The sequence below is a fragment of the Nanorana parkeri genome, unplaced genomic scaffold (genome assembly GCF_000935625.1).
Source record: "Nanorana parkeri isolate BGI_ZX_2015 unplaced genomic scaffold, ASM93562v1 scaffold438, whole genome shotgun sequence".
In the NCBI taxonomy this organism is placed as follows: Eukaryota; Metazoa; Chordata; class Amphibia; order Anura; family Dicroglossidae; genus Nanorana; species Nanorana parkeri.
The window spans coordinates 265,342-283,415 of record NW_017306706.1 but is presented as its reverse complement, the minus strand read 5'-3'; the positions used below and the strand labels follow the sequence as shown (position 1 = coordinate 283,415).

Genomic DNA, 18,074 nt, shown 5'->3' with positions numbered 1-18,074 from the left:
CCCCCCGATCCACTCCCTACCTAGATGCATAATGAGGGCGGCGTGCCCTCTATGTCCATCTATCCTTATGTCAATTATCTCCGGTACCCATGTAGGCTCAGGCTATATGGGAGCAATAGTTTATTAATAATGTTACTTAGCAACTGTTAACCTCTATATCTCAGTATAGTGCCTCCATGGTCATATTAGTTGTATGGGAAGAACTGAGGTTTCCATTGATTCATGTTAAACCATCAAATGTAAACGAATGCCTTTGATATGTTTGTATGATGTTGTATACGGAAAACAAAAAAACAACAAAATAAAAAAAATTATTGATTGAAAAAAACAACTTAATTTGATTAATAGAATATTCTGATGCATTCTTTGTGATGATAAAAATAAATGAAAATGCCAACAATACCCCGGTAGGTGTGCTTAGCTGTGAACTGAGGATCTCGCTTACTGTGATCTATCTAAAATATCAGTTTTGGGCAGGAACACAACTTACAATTGTTTTTTAAATGTAATGCTAATACATACATTTTACATAATTTACTTCCCTGGGTGGTTGAAAGGTTTATGAATACGCAGGGTATATTTATGGATAGTGCTGTCTTTGCCAAAGACAAACCTTTATATCAGAAATAGTCAGGCTAACATACCAGTAGTTAATATCAAAGATCTGAGATCCATTAAACTATAGACATTTGTATATATTTTTCCTTTTTTTAATTTATTATTAAATAAAATGGTGTCAACTAAGTTTTAACCATTAGTTAGTGGCTATACCCATTTTTGGAAAGTAAAAATCGTACCAGATACATCTATATAAAGATTTGTACAAAGCATGTTGTTTTTTAGCACCAAAAGTCCACTGTAAGCATACTGTTCAGATGTTCCAATTTACTCAGAGACTCTGTATGAGCGCAAAGTGGTTGTAGGTTGCGATCAAGGTCAAAAAGAGAAGATGGCCTAGAGGGAGTCACTCTCTCACTTTTATAGATTTTAATTGGTCCTGTAGGTGGGATGGGGGGCGGGGCCTATCATAGGTATGTACCATGAAGGCACCAGGAAAAGAAGATAATGCAGTGCATAGCTATATGGTGCACAGGAAATGACACATTGCTCTCTAATGGATGATCCTATTTAAACCAGCTGGCCCAATGGATCAGTGCTGAATGGTCTTTCAACTTGTGCCTTGTGTTCCTGCTATTTGTTTGCCTGTTGCCTGCACTTCGGCTCAGCTGAACATTGCTGACCGTAGGCTGCCGATGTACGGCTGATTTCAGCCGATATATGGCTGAAATCAACCATACTGAGCCGGAGTGAATAGCCGAACGTCGTTCAGCTCTGTTCACTTTGGCTCAGTTATTCACCTGGCTGCCTTCGGCAGCTTAGTGAATGAACCTGTAGGTGTTCTCGTATTGGACAAGGGACAGTGATGCCAATCAGAGAATGCCTAAAACTCAATATTAAAAATACTAGGAATTCACTGAATGGCAGCAATGTTGCACGAATTACCGCTAAGCTGGACGAATATAGATGAATATGTATACCTGAATTTCAGCTTAGGGAGAGATTCATATATGTGCATGTATTTTCAAATCTCAGAAGCAGGTTTTAGTTAAGGCCCTCTTATTGGCTCATAGGTCTGAGTATATAAGATTGTGTTTTACTCACATTTTATACTTACAATCATGTTCTCTAAAGCATGTTTTGCCAGCCAGCAGTTTAGGAAAACAGGCACAAATAAATCTTTTAGAGAAGGCCAGAATATCTGGAAGGAAACAGTAAAATAAAACACACACTGTAAATGTATAAATGGTATTATATATATTTAAATTAATGTGATGTCATGTAATTTTTTAATGCAATATATTACTTTGTTGTCAATTTTGATCCTGAAATATGGGATGCAATTAACTAGTATACAAAGTCTACCCACATAATCTATTGCCTGCTGCATTGTAATAGGGAATTCAAGGATTCCCCCTAACAACTTTGCCATACTCAGCTGAGATTAGCATTGATAGTCAGCTACCAGTTATGTCTTTACTACTTTAACACAGGTCACTTTGATGCTTGCATATGGTTCTGTCCATAGTGTTCTGGAAACTTGTTCTAAAACTTATTCATTGGTTCAGGTATTTAAAATGTCAAAGTGCTAACATTACAATTATATTGTATATAGTAATGAAATGTTTTCACAATCTCATTACAAGCTTTTCAGGGTGTCTAGTAATTTCGATTTTAGTTGTTCAAAGCAAGGGCGAACACTGGAACTTTGGTTTAAAACTAATTCCACTACCAAAGACCATACAACAAAGCAGGGAGTAAACTGCATTCCAATGAACACATACAGGTGAACAACACAGGTCCCCAGCAGCAACTCACAGCAAAGTAATATTTACAGATTATGCAATTAAGGCCTGGCTGATCATAAAGTGGCAGATTAATATACTGTATATATACCTTTCTTCCTTAATAAAAGAAAAACATGCGTACTAGTACACTACCACATGGTAATAATATCTCACATAAAAAAGGATCAAGTCAAAACATAAAGAGCAGTTCTATTTACAGTTCAATCTTTGTGAGCATCCTGCTACAGATCAAATGTTGTTGTTACTATATGTAAGTAGTGTAGTCATATCTCAAACAAGGGTTACTTCTGAAAAATGCACCTTTTTGGAGCTTTTTGTTGCCCCAAATTTTTTTTATCTTTTTTTACTGCAGCTTAAGCAAAATTTGGTCAGATCTGGTAATTTTGGTAAAAAGATCTGTGTTATTTCAGAAAGAGTAATTCTCAACTCTTCCAATTAATAGCTGGGCAGCTGAGAGATATAACCTGGTAAATTAGGAACTTTTGGATAGTTTGAAAGATAGTCCACATTCAGCAAAAAGGGTGTCCTGCAAAAATCTATGACTAGCTTGCACCATGTTAGTTCAGACATGCAATGTTGGCTCTTGTGATTGTGTGACGTCTATGTCCAATAAATGGACATGTTGGATTATTCTACTGAGTGCTGGTGATTCCTCTTCCTACACTGTTTTCTTGTAGGACTTTTTAATTGTCTTCAATTTGTTTGATGCCCATAACCAGGCCAACATATTATCATCATTACCCTTGCTTTTGTGTTATGAATATCATGATAAGTAGTGATGGGCCGAATAGGCCCGAGTTCGGTTTGAATTAGAACTTTAGATTATCCAAAAAGTTTGAACTTGAATTCAATGCAAGTCTGAGTAGAACTTTCAAAAACAATTGTCCCCTTCAAGAGGGCTTATATGCAAGTTATTGGCTATAAAAAGTGTATGAGGATCCCGGTACTGTCCTGGGGGACAGGAATCAATGAAAAAAAAAAACTTTAAAAAAATACAGTTTTTAAAGGAGCAGTGATTTTAACATCACTTAAAAGGTAACAATAAAAATGAAAAATTCCTTTAAATATCATGGTGCCTGGGGGGTCCCCTTAACCTGCCTGTAAAGTGGCACATCTGTACGATGTATAGAACCTGCAGCAGCAAAACTGACATTTCTAAAGAAAAAAAATGACATTTTTTTTAAAAGCATGCAGTTCCCTCTCCCAAACAATACCAGACCCTTTAGGTCTGGTAGGAATGTTAGGAGGGACCACATTTAAAAAAAAAAGTGTGGTTCCCCCCAAAAGTCCTACCAGACCTAAAGGGTATTAGGGTTAATATTTAGGAGGGATCCCATGTAAAAAAACAAAACAAAAAGTGTGTGGGGTTCCCCCTTAAAGTCATACCAGGCTCTTTAGGTCTAGTAGGAATTGTAAGGAGTAAACCCTCCCCCAAAAATGGGGGGGACACGTGGGGTCCCCCCTAAAATTCCATACCAGACCCTTGATCCGAGCATAGGCCTAGCAGGGCCGGAAAGGGGGGGCAAGCGCCCCCCTCCCTCCCACACCAGTCTACATGCCCTTGGCACTGGGAGGGTACTTTTCTAGGGTCGTCCCTGGAAAAGCACCCTGTCCCCATGCTGATCGGGACATGGACCTCTTCCCCACAAGCCCTGTGGCGTTGGTTCTGAGGGTGCAAGCAGGGGGCTTATTCACATAAAAAATTGATTTACCGACGTAATCCAGGGCCAATCACGACTCAACAACATTTAAAAATAATACAAGAAAAAATATATAGAAATAATAATAAAACATGATCCCAGCTGGCCCGTCTGCTTGCGGCGAACTCCCAGCGCAGAATGGCATTCTGACAGATGCCGTCAAAATATAAACAATTGGGCAGAGCAAGTGGTGACACCTAGCTAGATGATGACTTTGCCCAATCATGGTTCTTCAGTGCACTGTGCCCTGATTGGGCAAAGTCTTGCACCTGTGGTGGTCAGGTGCAAGGCTTTAGCCAATCATGGCTTTACAAGGCAATGCACTGTGCGCAGTGCCTTGCGGGGGTGCTCGGTGGGCGAAAAGCCTGCCGAACGCCCTGAAATTTCGTGTGTTTGTCGAACACACGAACTAGTGATTTTCGAGTCAAACTCTTGGTCGACTTAAACAACAAGCCCAACACTATTTTTGACAGGTCTCAGATTTTATAACTCCAGCGTCTGTCCTATTTATTTTTTCTTAAGGCATAAAGAATGTCACATATCATAATATTTATAATTATGATATTAAAATGTTTTAGCTTTGGCATTTTTTTTACATAACTAGGACACCTTGCAAATAACAGTGACTGTATTGATGTATACCCAGAGCCTCTAAAATGTAAAACTATCATTTATGCAAGTTCAACTTTATGCTGATTTATATTGTACACTCTTCTAACAATGTGTTCAATGTTAAAAACAGCATTATATTTTCATGGTTTCTATACAGCAATTTCAATTTTAGCAACCTATGCTTGTCTATTTCAAGCCTTTAAGCAAGAACAAGTACAAATCTACCTATTAAGTCAATCATAAGCTCAGTAGCAAGCCCTTGACCATGAACTGATGGCCCTCTCTTATAGAACAAATATAGTACAAATATAGTACAAATGTGTTTGAAGACATTTATTTTATGACAGAAAGACACAATTTTTCTTGAAACTACACATGTCAAGAAAGCAGTAAACGTTTTATCCAAGTGACATTAAAGTCTCACATTCTTTCCTCCCCTCCCCATGCTGCTTTAAGGACTTACCTTAAAAGATGCCTCTTGATCCAATCATCTTCCTACTTCCACTTGTATTCAGCACTCCCTCCAGCGCCTGTGCCAGTCTCTGATCCACCGCGTGTCTCTTCCTGCCCCACAGTGTCTGTCCGTTGTATGTCATGCATGCTCCCGTCTGTGTGCAATTAGCTCCATTGTCTCTCTTCTCCCTGCCAAATATCTCTACTGTGCATGTGTGCACCCCATCTCGAGCGGCCGTGCAGGATGAAGCTTCAGACAGGAGCGAGTGGCAAAACCATTTTCGTACTTTTTTATTTGTTTAAATGTTTTTGCATATATCTACTGCTTGCTAGCAGTAGATATGTGCAAAAACAAAGGAGAGTTTAATTCTACTTTAAGCCCGTGGGAAATGGGGGGAAAGTTGTTTGTGAGGTTTTTATGCAAAGGATCTGTTTTCAGCCATAGATTATGCCTATTAAAACACAGGAATACAGAGCTTTCTAATGTTTTAGGGTTCTAGCACTAAAATTAAGAACTCTGTGTATACATATTTCTTAACTCATTAAATATGTATATCTTATATATGCACATTTTATTGTACATCTGTGGGATTACTTTGCTAGAAGTTAGTTCTGTGTAGCAAACTGTTGCCATAATTGTGCCTCTTTTACCTAAAATACCTTAATTTCTAATGATCTCTTCAATCATGTGTTATTGTTTTTTTAATTCTATCTTTTTTATTAAGGTCTTGCAAATGCCTAAAGGGAGTGCTAAAGCTTTGTTTTTAGTCCATACCAAATCATGTCAAACGTGCTGGCATTCTGTCTCTTTCAAAATAAATAAAGACTTGGCATTGGTTTATATTTACTCTGTAACTCTCATTCTTTTCACTAGCTCTCACAGTTACACCCCCTGCAGAAGTAAATTGTTCTGTCCATTTGTCACTCATTTAGGTATTCTATATTGAACAGTCACTTTTGGTGTTCAGTAGAGGCTTTGCTAGCATTCAGAAAACATTGATTAGTGGAGAAATGTCATAAACATTAAAGTGAACCTTGCACTAGCATAGGAAGGAATTTTCTGAGCAGTCTCTTGATAAAAAGGCAAAATTAGAACAATTAAGAGATAAACAAGAGTCTGACTATGGATGCGCTGACTGTATCACTCTTGAAATATTAAATAGGGCTCTACTCAAAATTTAGGAACGTACAGGACCATCCCACCACACCTGTAACAGGAAGTGAAAGAAATAATGAAGAAGATGTAAGAGGGAGGGATCATAGAAGAATAAGTAAGAGTCCCTGGCCAACCGCTATAATGTTAGTTAAAAATAAAGATGGCACTATGAGATTTAAATGAACTAAGTGGATAAACACAGGAACAATGAACAATAAAACAAGGTCTATAAGACTCTATCTCTTTTTATTGCCTGTGAAGGGCTTTGCCAAAATCTAATATGAGAATGAAAGGGGGAATAGCCTTGATGACAGCAATAAAACACAATACTAAATATCACTAACAAAGAATAAAAAGTAATGTAATGATATATGTGGTCTATTTATTCATTTTAGGTCCTGTCTAACCACTGGCCAGAGAGGGATCAAATGCAAAGTCTGCCAGCAGTGGGGCCCTTGGACTCTGCATTGGAGTGCTTACCAGGGTTCTTGTAATCCAGTAGTAAAGAAAGGGCAATGCAGTCTCCTTTAGGCAAAGTTCTGTGGGCAGCACCAATGTTTCAGTGACAGCAGACAAACTCAGTTTAAATAAGGGTCGCCGAATGCCTATCTCCACACCAATGATGCATCCTCCTGATGGAATGCGATCACTTGAAAACTGAGTGAAGGCAGTTGCAACACATAAAGCTCCATCCCTAGATGCCTTCAGCATTGCTTACACATCTCTCAGGGAGGCCTGGCAAGAGGTAGCTTGTGATGCCCTGGGCCCCCTCTCAACTTTGTGCCTGTTCCTGCATCCCATGCGGCCCTCTAAATCTTTGTTGGGTTCTCTCTCCTCTGTGTACAATCTCTGTGGGTGGAATTATAGCTGCAGCCAATCAAAGTCCTCCAATCTCCTCTCCCAGCTGCACTGTCCAATTAGCTGGGAAGGAGGCACAGACTGTGAACAGCTGCTTCTGCTTAAAGGGTCCACCAGCCAGGGCAACATCTGCAGGACATTTGTTTGTTTTCTGCAGTGCTTAAAAATAAAATATTTAGAACATTGAGGTGGTTTAATTTTTTTTTTTTAAAGAACAAGTGCAAGCATGAACTGTTAAGGTATGCTTGGATCACTGGCCTTTATGCATTTGCAAGCATTCATATGCATACTAATCATAATCCCTAAACCTATCTAGCTGGTCATACACTAAAAGTTCAATGCATATTGTGCAATCCTAGTTTGCCTTTTGCGTGGAACAGCTAAAAAATCTTACCTTTATGCAATCTGTTTCTATAAGGTGCATCACAGAATGTGCACAAAAACAGCATTCTGAAAAATGGAATAAAAAAAAAAAAATGAAGTGACCAGCATACTAAGCAGTAAACTTCCCATGCATCAAGTTAAATAATGTTAAGCTGTTGTGGGAACCCCTTGCATCTTTAATTGTTATAAATACAACTGTTTGTTTGTCTGTGTGTGTTCACTAAATATATTCACCTTTCCAAAAAAAAAGTATATTTTATATATTGTTATGGAAGAATCCAACAGCCAGTGGTCAAGTCCCATAGTGTTCATTCCTAAGCCATATGGCAGCCTCAGGTTCTGCAATCATTTCAGGAAGCTTAATGAAATATCTACACCTGAAGTTTATCTTGGGGGGACGAATTGATAAAAAGGTTGGGTCCCGCCAGGTACATTAACCCCTTTGATCATAATACATTGGGGTCTATTCACGAAGCTGCCGAAGGATCTAGCCGTAGCTTCGGCCGATCCTTTGGCTAGCTTCGGCCCCAGGACCCCTTCGGTTCAGTAGAACCGAAGGGGTGCTGTATGGGCTATTCACTATAGCCCGTGCAGCTCCCGAACATGGCCGAGCGGCTCAGTCAAGCCGAACGCATATGCATCGGCTCGGCTGAGCCGTGCTGAAAGCCAAAGCTGGCCGAGCGGCCGGCCGACAGCCTGCTTCTGACAGCTGGGCGGAGCCAGCCGTGATCTTATGGCTGGCTCCGGCCACTTGCAGAGAGATCAGCATCCCTGGTTACCTGCTAACCAGGGACACTGATCTCCAAACAGCTAACTCTCCCTGGCGCCCATGGAGTCTCCTGCTCCCGGCCGCCAAGGAGAGAAACACGGAGCGATGTCAGAATAGAAAAAAAAATACATAATAATGTTCCCATTGAAATGCATTGCTACATTACTATTGGCTATTTCAATTTGCAATAGCCAATAGGAATCTAGCAATGCATTTCAATGGGAATTTTTTTTTTCTATTCTGACATCGCTCTGTGTCAGAATAAAGAAGAAAAAAGAAACAGCAGTGTTTCTCTCCTTGGCGTGCAAGGAGCGGGAGGCTCCCAGAGCTCCCGGGAGAGGTTTTTTTTCTTAATTTTTTTTTGGACGGCAGCAGAGCCGCCGGATAATAGGAAACTATTCAGCCGTACCAGCCTGCAGTGAATAGCCGAACAGTGTTCAGCTCACTTCACTTGGGGTCGGTTGTTCACTCGGCTGCCCTGGGCAGCTTAGTGAATAGACCCCATTGTGTTGTCACAATGCTTTTGTTACACCAGATGGGTTGAACCAGTACATCAGTCTCCTTTATGACTTACATGGGTCCACCCTCATTCCAAAGTATGGAACTTATTCTTAAGCCCCACAAAGTGCACGTTCCAGCATATCAAGATGATGTTCTCATTTTCAGTCTTGACTGGGATTCCCACTTACAGAATGTGCAGACAGATTTAGATTCCATAAAAAAAAATGGACTAGAGCATTGGGTAGGAGGTCATTAAGGCTCTAATGGACAAGATTGCAGCAAATTAAAAGTTTGCCCAACTCAGTATAAAAATAAGTAAGAGCCTTTTTGGGGATTGTTGGATACTACTGGAGGTTTGGGGCTAACTTTTCAACTATAGTGGCTCAATTTACCGATCTCACAAAAGGGAGAAGGTCCAGCATTGTGAAATGAAATAAAGAGAGGTCTGAAAGAGGTCTTGCAGATTCATATTATTTCAGGTTCAGATTTAGTCCTTCACCACAGACCACCACATCCAGCCAGCGATGTGGGGAGGAGGCCCTGGTCTGCATCAACATAGGTATAAGGTGCCTTGACAGGATGGTGGCCCCCACCCCTGAAAGGCACCCTCCCAATGTGAAGTATATGAAGTATATATGTGAAGGTATGGTTCAGGAAGGGGGAGCATATTTGGTCAATAACATCTCCCGGGATCCCTGCCTGCCATGCCTGTGCACAATTTTTTACAAGCCAGCAGGCTTTGATAGCTTTACAAGCTATCATTTCGTAACAGTAATGATACAAGCACTTATATCTTTAGCTACAGTCTCAGTATGTTGAAATCTGTGCTATACATTCTTGTTTTTTTTCCACAGTGTGTACATGTTGAAGTTTTAATGTAAAGTAGGACCTTACGACACATAATTTCAGCTCACAGCAGACTCCAATACCTCAGTTCTGTACACAGCGAAAGTGGTTTTTTTTTTGTTAGTTCTGATGAGTTAGAATGATAGTTTCCCACACAGAAGTAATTTAAAACTGCCAGAGGTTAACAAAAGCTGTGTAATTAAACTAGTGAGTAAAAAAAATAGACTTGGTGAGAAAGCTATAGCCAAAGGCAGCAGAATTACTTTGAGAATACACACAACAGTTTGTGAAAATGTGCTGGTTTAAACACTAAAAACCACAGCAATTTATTTGAAAGTACTTGAAACTGAGGAAAGTAATTGGCATCCATCATTGCTTATTCTATAGTTATTAAAACAAGACTTTTGATTTTGATTTTTCAATTGACTTTTTGAAATAATAAATAAATAAAAATGGCATTGACAAAATGATGGGACACTTTAGCTAATATTTTGCTGCACAACCTTTAGAAGCAATCACTGCCAACAAGCAATTTATCTAGCTTTCAGTTAGTCTTCTGTGCCTGCCAACATATAGTTTGGCCAATATTTCTTGAGCAGGTTTAAATTGTCACAGGTCGGCTAGAACTACGAGGTGAGTGAAAAGCACTCACCTCATAGTTCTCCTGTAAGCTGTGTGTTTTGGGGTCTTTACCCATTACCTGTGACTGAAACTGAGCTTTTTTATACTGGGAAGTAAGTTTTGCTCCAGATTTCCTTGATAGTCTTGAAATGTTTTTGTGCACAGATTGAAGGCACCTATTCCTAGACACAGCAGAGTGGCCCCAAAACATAACTGACACATGTTTCACATTAGGTACCATGTTCTTCTCTTTAGAAGCTTCATTCCCCCAAAAGACATACTAGGCCTAGACTTCCGAGCACAGACCTGGCAGGCAGGGCAGGAAAGGGGAGGACAAGCAAGCGCCCCCCCCCCCCACCATACCAGGCCCACATTGGGAGGGGGCTTTTTCAGGGTCCCCCCTGGAAAAGCATCTTATCCCCATGCCGACGAGGACAAGGGCCTCTTTTGCCATAACCCTGACACAGTGGTTGTGGAGGTCCCTCCCTGGCAAAGCACCCTCCCATTTTAGGCCTGTGGGCTGGTACGGAGCAGGGAGGGGTCGCATGCTAGTTCCCCCCATTTCCTGCTGTGCAAGGCTGCTGGTCAGATCAAGGGTCTGGTAAGGGATTTTAGGGGGGACCCATGCTTTTTTTGCGTTGTGGTATCCCCTCAAAATTCCTACCAGTCCTAAAGGGTCTAGAATAAATTGTGGAGGGGACTCCATGCTGTTTTTTTAACGTTTAACAACATAAATTCATTCAGGGTGACATTTTGAAAAAAAATGGATGCACCCAAAATGTTCATTATTGGAAAATTAGGATATGTTCAGATTCATTATTTTCTTATTCGGAAATTTAGATGCATCCGAATGTCCGAATTTGCCAACATTCGACCGAATTTCAATTCAGGATGAAATTAATTGCACACATCTACATTCTCCAGCTCAGCCTCCATAAAGTATAAACTCCAGCCTTAAGTTAAGCCTCAGAGCCCTCAGCGCATGCTACATGCTGAAGCTCAGGTCATGTCATCACATAGTCACACAAACCTTCTCCTAGGGAGTTCTAGAAAGGTGCTTCCAAATTTTCATCATGTCCCTCAGCCAAACCTCTGAGACAACCTGCTATGGGATTGGTCAGCATTAGATACATATTTGTAACCTTGTAGTTGACACTCCCACACTGTATGCTTCTGCCCCATCTCAACAACAGGGGAAATCAATCAACTTACCAGGCTAAATCTATAGGGAAAATCTATAGAACATGGAACAATTGAGGCCCAAACTCACAACAGTCCAGCAATAGACACACTAAATATAATAGTGATACAACTGCAGAAGGCAGGTTCATTACACATTTATCAGTTGTGAGTGGATACCTTAAAAGTCCACTATGTAAACTGAATTATTGTTGAGTTAAAACAAAATTTGCTAAGCACCACTGGCAATTTCAGTACATCCCAGATGCCACATATTGTTATTTTCTGTAGTAATACTACTTAACTACTTATGATACATTTTCTCTGGGTTATGCTGGGCACACACCTTACAACCATCGCAAGACTTTTGTCTTGCGATAGTTGTAAGGTACTTAAAAAAACGTACGATCTGCCTTTCTTGGACAGGCAGATCATACGTGCGATGATCACAAGCCGCGCCCCCTGAGGGGCGGGCTTCCGATGACCGCAATGCTGAAAGGGCAGTGTGCGCTTGCACACACCGGCCCATCCGGCTTTTATCTTACGAACATGCTACACACCCGCCGAACATCGTACGATGCTCGGCGGGTTTTCAAACATGTTCGTAAGTTAAAAGTTGTGCGACCTTACAGTAGTAGAGGTCGCGCGGCTTCCACACACCTTACGATAATCGTACGTTCGCGGGATTTCCCGCGATTATCATACGATTATCATACGTTGTGTGGGCACCCTTAGGTGAGTCATATGTGGCGGTGATGGATTGGGTGAACTGGCTTAGCATGATTAAGAAGACAACCAAGAATAGTAGTGTTGAAGACAATCTGCTGCACAGTATTAACAAAAAATTAAACTGGCCTGATTCTGAAGTAGATAGTTCTTACACTGGTGGTGCAGCTTTTACATATTGCATTTAGAGTACAAGACAAGTTTTGTCTTTGGGAATACAAGGTAGAATACATTTACAAGATGCCCTCCAGTTGGAAAACTTAGTATAGATGGTTCAGCAGTGCATTCTAAACTTGCAATATTGGCTGTCTGCCACAGGCTCCATATAAATATATATTACGTTTCAGCAAACATTTACAGTGCACTTTAAACCATTTGAACTGTTTTCTTTTTCGCTCAGACTTGGTATGTTAAATATATATCCTAAGGGAAATGCTGTCACTTTAAACCTGTTTTTTGTAACAAAAATAAGCAGGATTTACAAAGTTTTAATTTTGCTGACGCCTACAAAAACTTATTTAAAGCAATGGGTAGAAATCTAGTTAAGATCTACATTCAAGATACCTCGACTAGACCTGAAGGATGCTTTACATGTTTCAAGGAAGCTTATCATATGCTGTGTAAATACTTGTTGAATATAATGCTGCTTAGATGAGAGCTTACAAGCATGAATCAAATAATGCTCATGTGTTTACAGCCTTAAGCAGGCTTCCAGTAATTGCTGCAGCTGCTACTACTACAGAGAAAAAACGCATTTCCTTTCATGCCCATTAACTGCTGCTTTGCCACAAAAAAACTCAATAAAGTTAATATTGGAAAATGTGTAAATAATATATTTTTTTAAATAATTACTTTTTATTTTTTTATGTATTCTTTATTTAAAGATTGTATAATACAATAAGTAAAACAGTCAAAAAAATTGAAGAATTACAATGAGAAGAAAAAATCATGCCAACAAACAGTAATAAGTCTGACTTTAAAGCAAAACATAAACCCTAAAGGGTGGTAAACAACTAAGCGTAGTGGTTTCCTCCATCCAGGTTTATTATGTGTAGAAGCCCTTATACCCCGAGAGTACAACTTGGCAAGGGAATAACATACTTATCGAAGGGGATAAGGAACCAAGGTAAGTAAGCCACATTGATGCAGATCTGGAAGGTTCTAGGGAGGATGCAGGTAATGACAGTCAACATGCACATATGAATATGCCACAATGTTTAGGAGGGCCATACTAGAGTCAATCAGGCTCAGATTTCCACCCATTTACAGATAGTATATTAGAGAGAGAGACCAGGTATAGCATGAGAACGAAAGACTAAAGGAAGAGAGAAAAAAAACACATACCAGAAGAAGAGGGAGAAAGAAGGAGGTTGGATGTTGTAAAACTGTGATCCAACCCCCAGGCTCCAGGCAAGCTGATTAATATAACATCCTCTTCCCTAAAGGGGGTATCCTGAAGTAGATTGGAAAATTCAGGTGACTGAGTAAATTCAGTCCAGTAGAAGCACATCCTACATTGTTTGGTATGGAGACCTCTACTAGACCAGACCAGATCCTCCATACACTCTACCTCGCTAGCTTTATGAAGCCACATGGAGATCATGGGTGTCCTGTCCGTCTTCCACAATTCCGAAACACAACACCTGGCTGCATTCAGCAAGTGCGGAAGAATAGATTTTTTTTATAATAGTTCCTGGGGAAGGAAATTTGATGTAGAAGGAAAAAAGGAAGGATCCCACGGGATCTCCCTATCCGTGAAGTTGCTGAGTAGGGACTTGAAAGAGGACCAGAAGGGAACTACCTTTGGGCAGGACCAAAAGATGTGAAGTAAGTCTCCAGGTGATGCATTGCATCTCCAACAACAATTTGGGGCCAAAGGAAACTTTGAATGGAGAATATGTGGAGTTCAGTACCATCTGGTTAGGAGCTTAAATCCAGATTCCTGAAAACGTGTATGAATCGAGGAGTTAAAATGAAATGTAGAATTCTAGCCACATAGAATGGAGAAAATTGGACATCAATATCCCGTTCCCATTTCCCCAGATATTCCGGGATATAATCTACCAATGTAGCAAGGAGAACTTCAACCTTGGTGGTTTGTAGGCCCACAGGAATTGTGAAAACAGCCTATTTGGACGATTTTAAGAACCCTATTGGGATTCTGATTGGTAATGCCTGGAATAGATACAGGATGCGGGGCATAATGTTCGTTTTAATTATATTACATCTCCCAAACCAGGAAAAGAAAATGGCTCAAGAAGAAAACACAGAAAGGGGGAGCAAGTAAACAATAGGGAAACAGACACAGAAAAACAGCGAAAAAAAAGGAAAAAAACAAAAACAAACTAAAATGTAGCTAAATGAGGATAAAAAACTCAATAGGAATAACGCTGGTGGTATAACCCCCTGGACTGTTCAGGGCCTAATGGGGGGATAGGCTCAAGGCAAAGGACACGGAACCACAAAGCAGCTCTGGGCAACAACTTGTATCAAACAATGAAAATATATAACTGAACAGGATTAACTCCAAAACATATTGTCCATAAACTTAGTATTTTTAGGCAAAGGGTCACAAAAGCCTGCAACCGAGCACAGGACATGAGATGAAAATGACGACTATGGGTACGAGTGTATAAGAAGATGTGTGATCTCCCAAGTCTCGAGTCCCAAGCCACCAATCGGTGAACGGCGGGGGACGTTACAATGTAAAGGCAAATGACCGGGCGTAATCCTAATAGATCAAGGCAACTATCAAGGATTGGTAAAATGCAGACTCAGGAGAGCACCACCCACAGGTATATCAGTACTGAAGCATATAAATGTAGAAACCCCCCAAAAAAGGAAAAAACAGCAGTCTAGGATGCCAGGGTCAGCGGGTGCCCACAAGCCTCTGCAGCTGTACTCTGGCCCGTAGAGAACAGCCGCAAACCCAGGTGTACAAAAGAGCTGATATCGTCCCAGGTCCCAATATTCAATGCAGCTATATAAAGCTGCATGGAAGACATATGAATTTTGATATATAGGATTATGTATCACTCTATGTGAGTGCATCAGCAGTAATGAATGTCAAAATAGGGGCCTGGGACCAGGGCCGGCCTTAGGGGTGTGCGAGCCGTGCGGCCGTGGGGTCTGTTTGGACCCATAATATTTCCCCGAAGCCCCCCAACAGTAAAAAAATAAATAAAAAAATAAAACATAATAAAAAAATAATAAAAAAACTAAAAAAATATTTTAAAAAAGTTTTTTATCATACTTTTTAATATGTTTCTTTGCGCCTTAACAAAATAGGACTCTTTAAATGGTGCGGATATTGGGGAAAATGGGGTGGTTACGGGGGTGTGGCCACTAAAGGGTGTGGCCACTGAGGGGCGCTGTAAAGCTTTCTCGCACAGGGCGCCAAAAGGCCTAAGGCCGGCCCTGCCTGGGACAACACAGTGCATCTATTCATCAGAGAGATATGTATGCAAAAATGTAGAAATAAGAACACAAGAAATATAAACACAATAAAGATTGATCTTGCCAGTCAAGGTTCTCGAGAGTTTGGGTTTCCAGGTGCTGGGCCAGGTCTTCGTGGTGTAGAGCGGGTACTTTGGAAGACCCTAGCTGAGGGGTGTTGTCAAGACGGATCAGGGACTGTCGGGCTACGTCCATTTATGAGGGCTCGGTCTGCAACCTGAACCAGAGGATTCGAACATTGTTCCTTCTCCCCCTGTTTTCCAAATCATCCATATGAAGAATAAGATCAGATAGGTGTTGGTGAGAGGTCGATTAAGCTGATTCCAAGATATTGACTCTGTGAAGGAGCTCAGAGTGTGCCTGTTCCACATTAGAAACCTTGGTAGACAAGGAAAAATGTCCTGTTTGACTTCTGCTAAGTCCTGCTCATAAGCAGATTTAATATGGTTGTCAGCTTTGGTGGGGATCAGTGACTCCAGATCTGCTTTAGTGGGAAGAGACTGGAGAAGGCATCTGAGGTCAGAATCCAGAGGTAGTTGAGAGGTAGAGGACTGAGTCATCCAGGTGCTGGAGCCCTTGGGATGTGTCACCAAGGGGTCAGAGCACCAAGAGTCCAATGAGTCCTCATCATATCATTGTGCAGGTGGGATAGTCCACTCTGTCATGCTGTGAGGAGAGGTAGAGGGTCCACGCGGATGGAGCTGGAGGGAAATGGGTCACTGCAGGCTTCCTGTTATGTCCCTCACCTCCAAATGGGGATGAGCCCAGGAACAGTGTTCATGTAGCCAAAGCCAAGCCACGCCCAAATAATTACTTTTTAAATATGCAAGTTATTGAGGGGGAAATTAACTTTTGCCTACATCAAAGTGCAGCCATTTTATATTCAACTTCATTTTTTATATTAGTTATGTGATTTGTTTTTCTTGTTATATGTATATGCAACTGACATTAGCCTAATTAGCATGCCTTTTGAGTATAGTTGGGGCAGTTGGACCAGAAATTTTAGCTGGAATGTGTGTGATTGTAATAGAAAAAGTATCCCAAAACTTAACTGACTTTCCTCCTATTGCATTCCAGTGTAACTAAGCACTCACTCCTGTTGCATTCCACTGTAACTAAGCACTTACTCCTGTTGTATACAGGGCCGGATTTGCTCTCCCTGCCGCCCCAAGGCCAGGTTCCGCAATGCGCCCCCTCCCCGCCAACCAGTTTTACCAGTTAGTTTTAACCCTGCCGCTCTGCTCACTGCATCGGCGGCAGGGACAGGAGAGAGATTCGGTGGCCGGGCGAGGACGGAGTCCTGAAGACCAGCGGAGAGAGGTAGGTGCGGGGGAGGGGACTGCACACATATTACAAGTGAACGGCCGGATTCCCCACTTACCGCCCGGCACTACATGTTCCGGGCGTCGGGGGACTCCACTGCGCTGCCGCCCCATTGCCACGTGTCACCCCGAGGCTGGGCCTCGGTGGCCTTGTGGGGAATCCGGGCCTGGTTGTATATGTGTACCTATGGACTCCACTGTCTATAAAAACTCTTAACATGGTCAGTAAAGCAGAATAGTTTATTATACACATCTTGGTGTGTGTATATTCTCTTGCAATTGCAATATAAATGGGTCCAATGATTAACGTTCATTGGTTATTAATTGGTTTCTTTATATTGATAACTAGTATTATCCATGGTAGGTCTTATTTCAAGACGCTAGATTGGTTAGATAGTAGATGCTGTCTTTTTTTACCATTATAGACACCAAAGGGGAGATTGAGCTGACACACACAACGCTGTAACATTAATGTGCCTTACACTAACGTAGCCCATTAATTTGAATGGGCAGTTTATTGCACCAAAAAAGCACCAAAAAGGCAGATGTAAAACCTTTTGAAATGCAGTACACTACAATGTTTGGTAGTGTATTACTGTGCATTTGTGGTGCACCACAAAGCACGTGCAATAGCAAAGTACATTAGGGTACCATTAAGACTGAATGGCACCACAGTGCACTAATGTAAAAAACACAGCATAACAGTGTAAGCCTAGCATATGGACACATTTACATATTTGCAGCTGTGTCAGAATAAAAAAAAAAATTTGCCCATTGGAATGCATTGCTGGATTTCTATTGGCTATTTCAATTTGCAATAGCCAATAGTAAACTAGCATTGTACCCACCCTCTGCTGCAGTTCTCCATCAGGTCCATCAGCAGAGGGCGGGTACAATGCTGGTTTACTATTAAAAAAAAAGAAAAATCAGTGTTTCTCTCCTGGGCGGCCGGGAGCGGGAGGCTCCCAGAGCGCCAGTGGAGTTTTTTTTTTTAACGGCAGCAGAACCGCCGGACAATCGAAAACTGTTGGGCAGAGCTGGCTGTCACTGCTAGCTCCGCACAATCGTTTTCTATTTTTTTTTTTTAACTTTTTTTACTATTTTTTTTTTTTGCTATGTCCCTCC

General features: G+C 41.1%; 1 protein-coding gene across 1 annotated transcript in view; it reads right to left on the bottom strand.

Moving 5' to 3' along the window:
• Window positions 1-18,074, bottom strand: part of LOC108790014 (potassium channel subfamily T member 2-like) — a 424,109-nt gene that overhangs the window by 259,888 nt on the left and 146,147 nt on the right. The window contains exon 7 of the mRNA XM_018560180.1: window positions 1,676-1,759. Coding sequence (XP_018415682.1) covers window positions 1,676-1,759 — 84 coding nt within the window. The remainder of the gene's footprint in view (window positions 1-1,675; window positions 1,760-18,074) is intronic.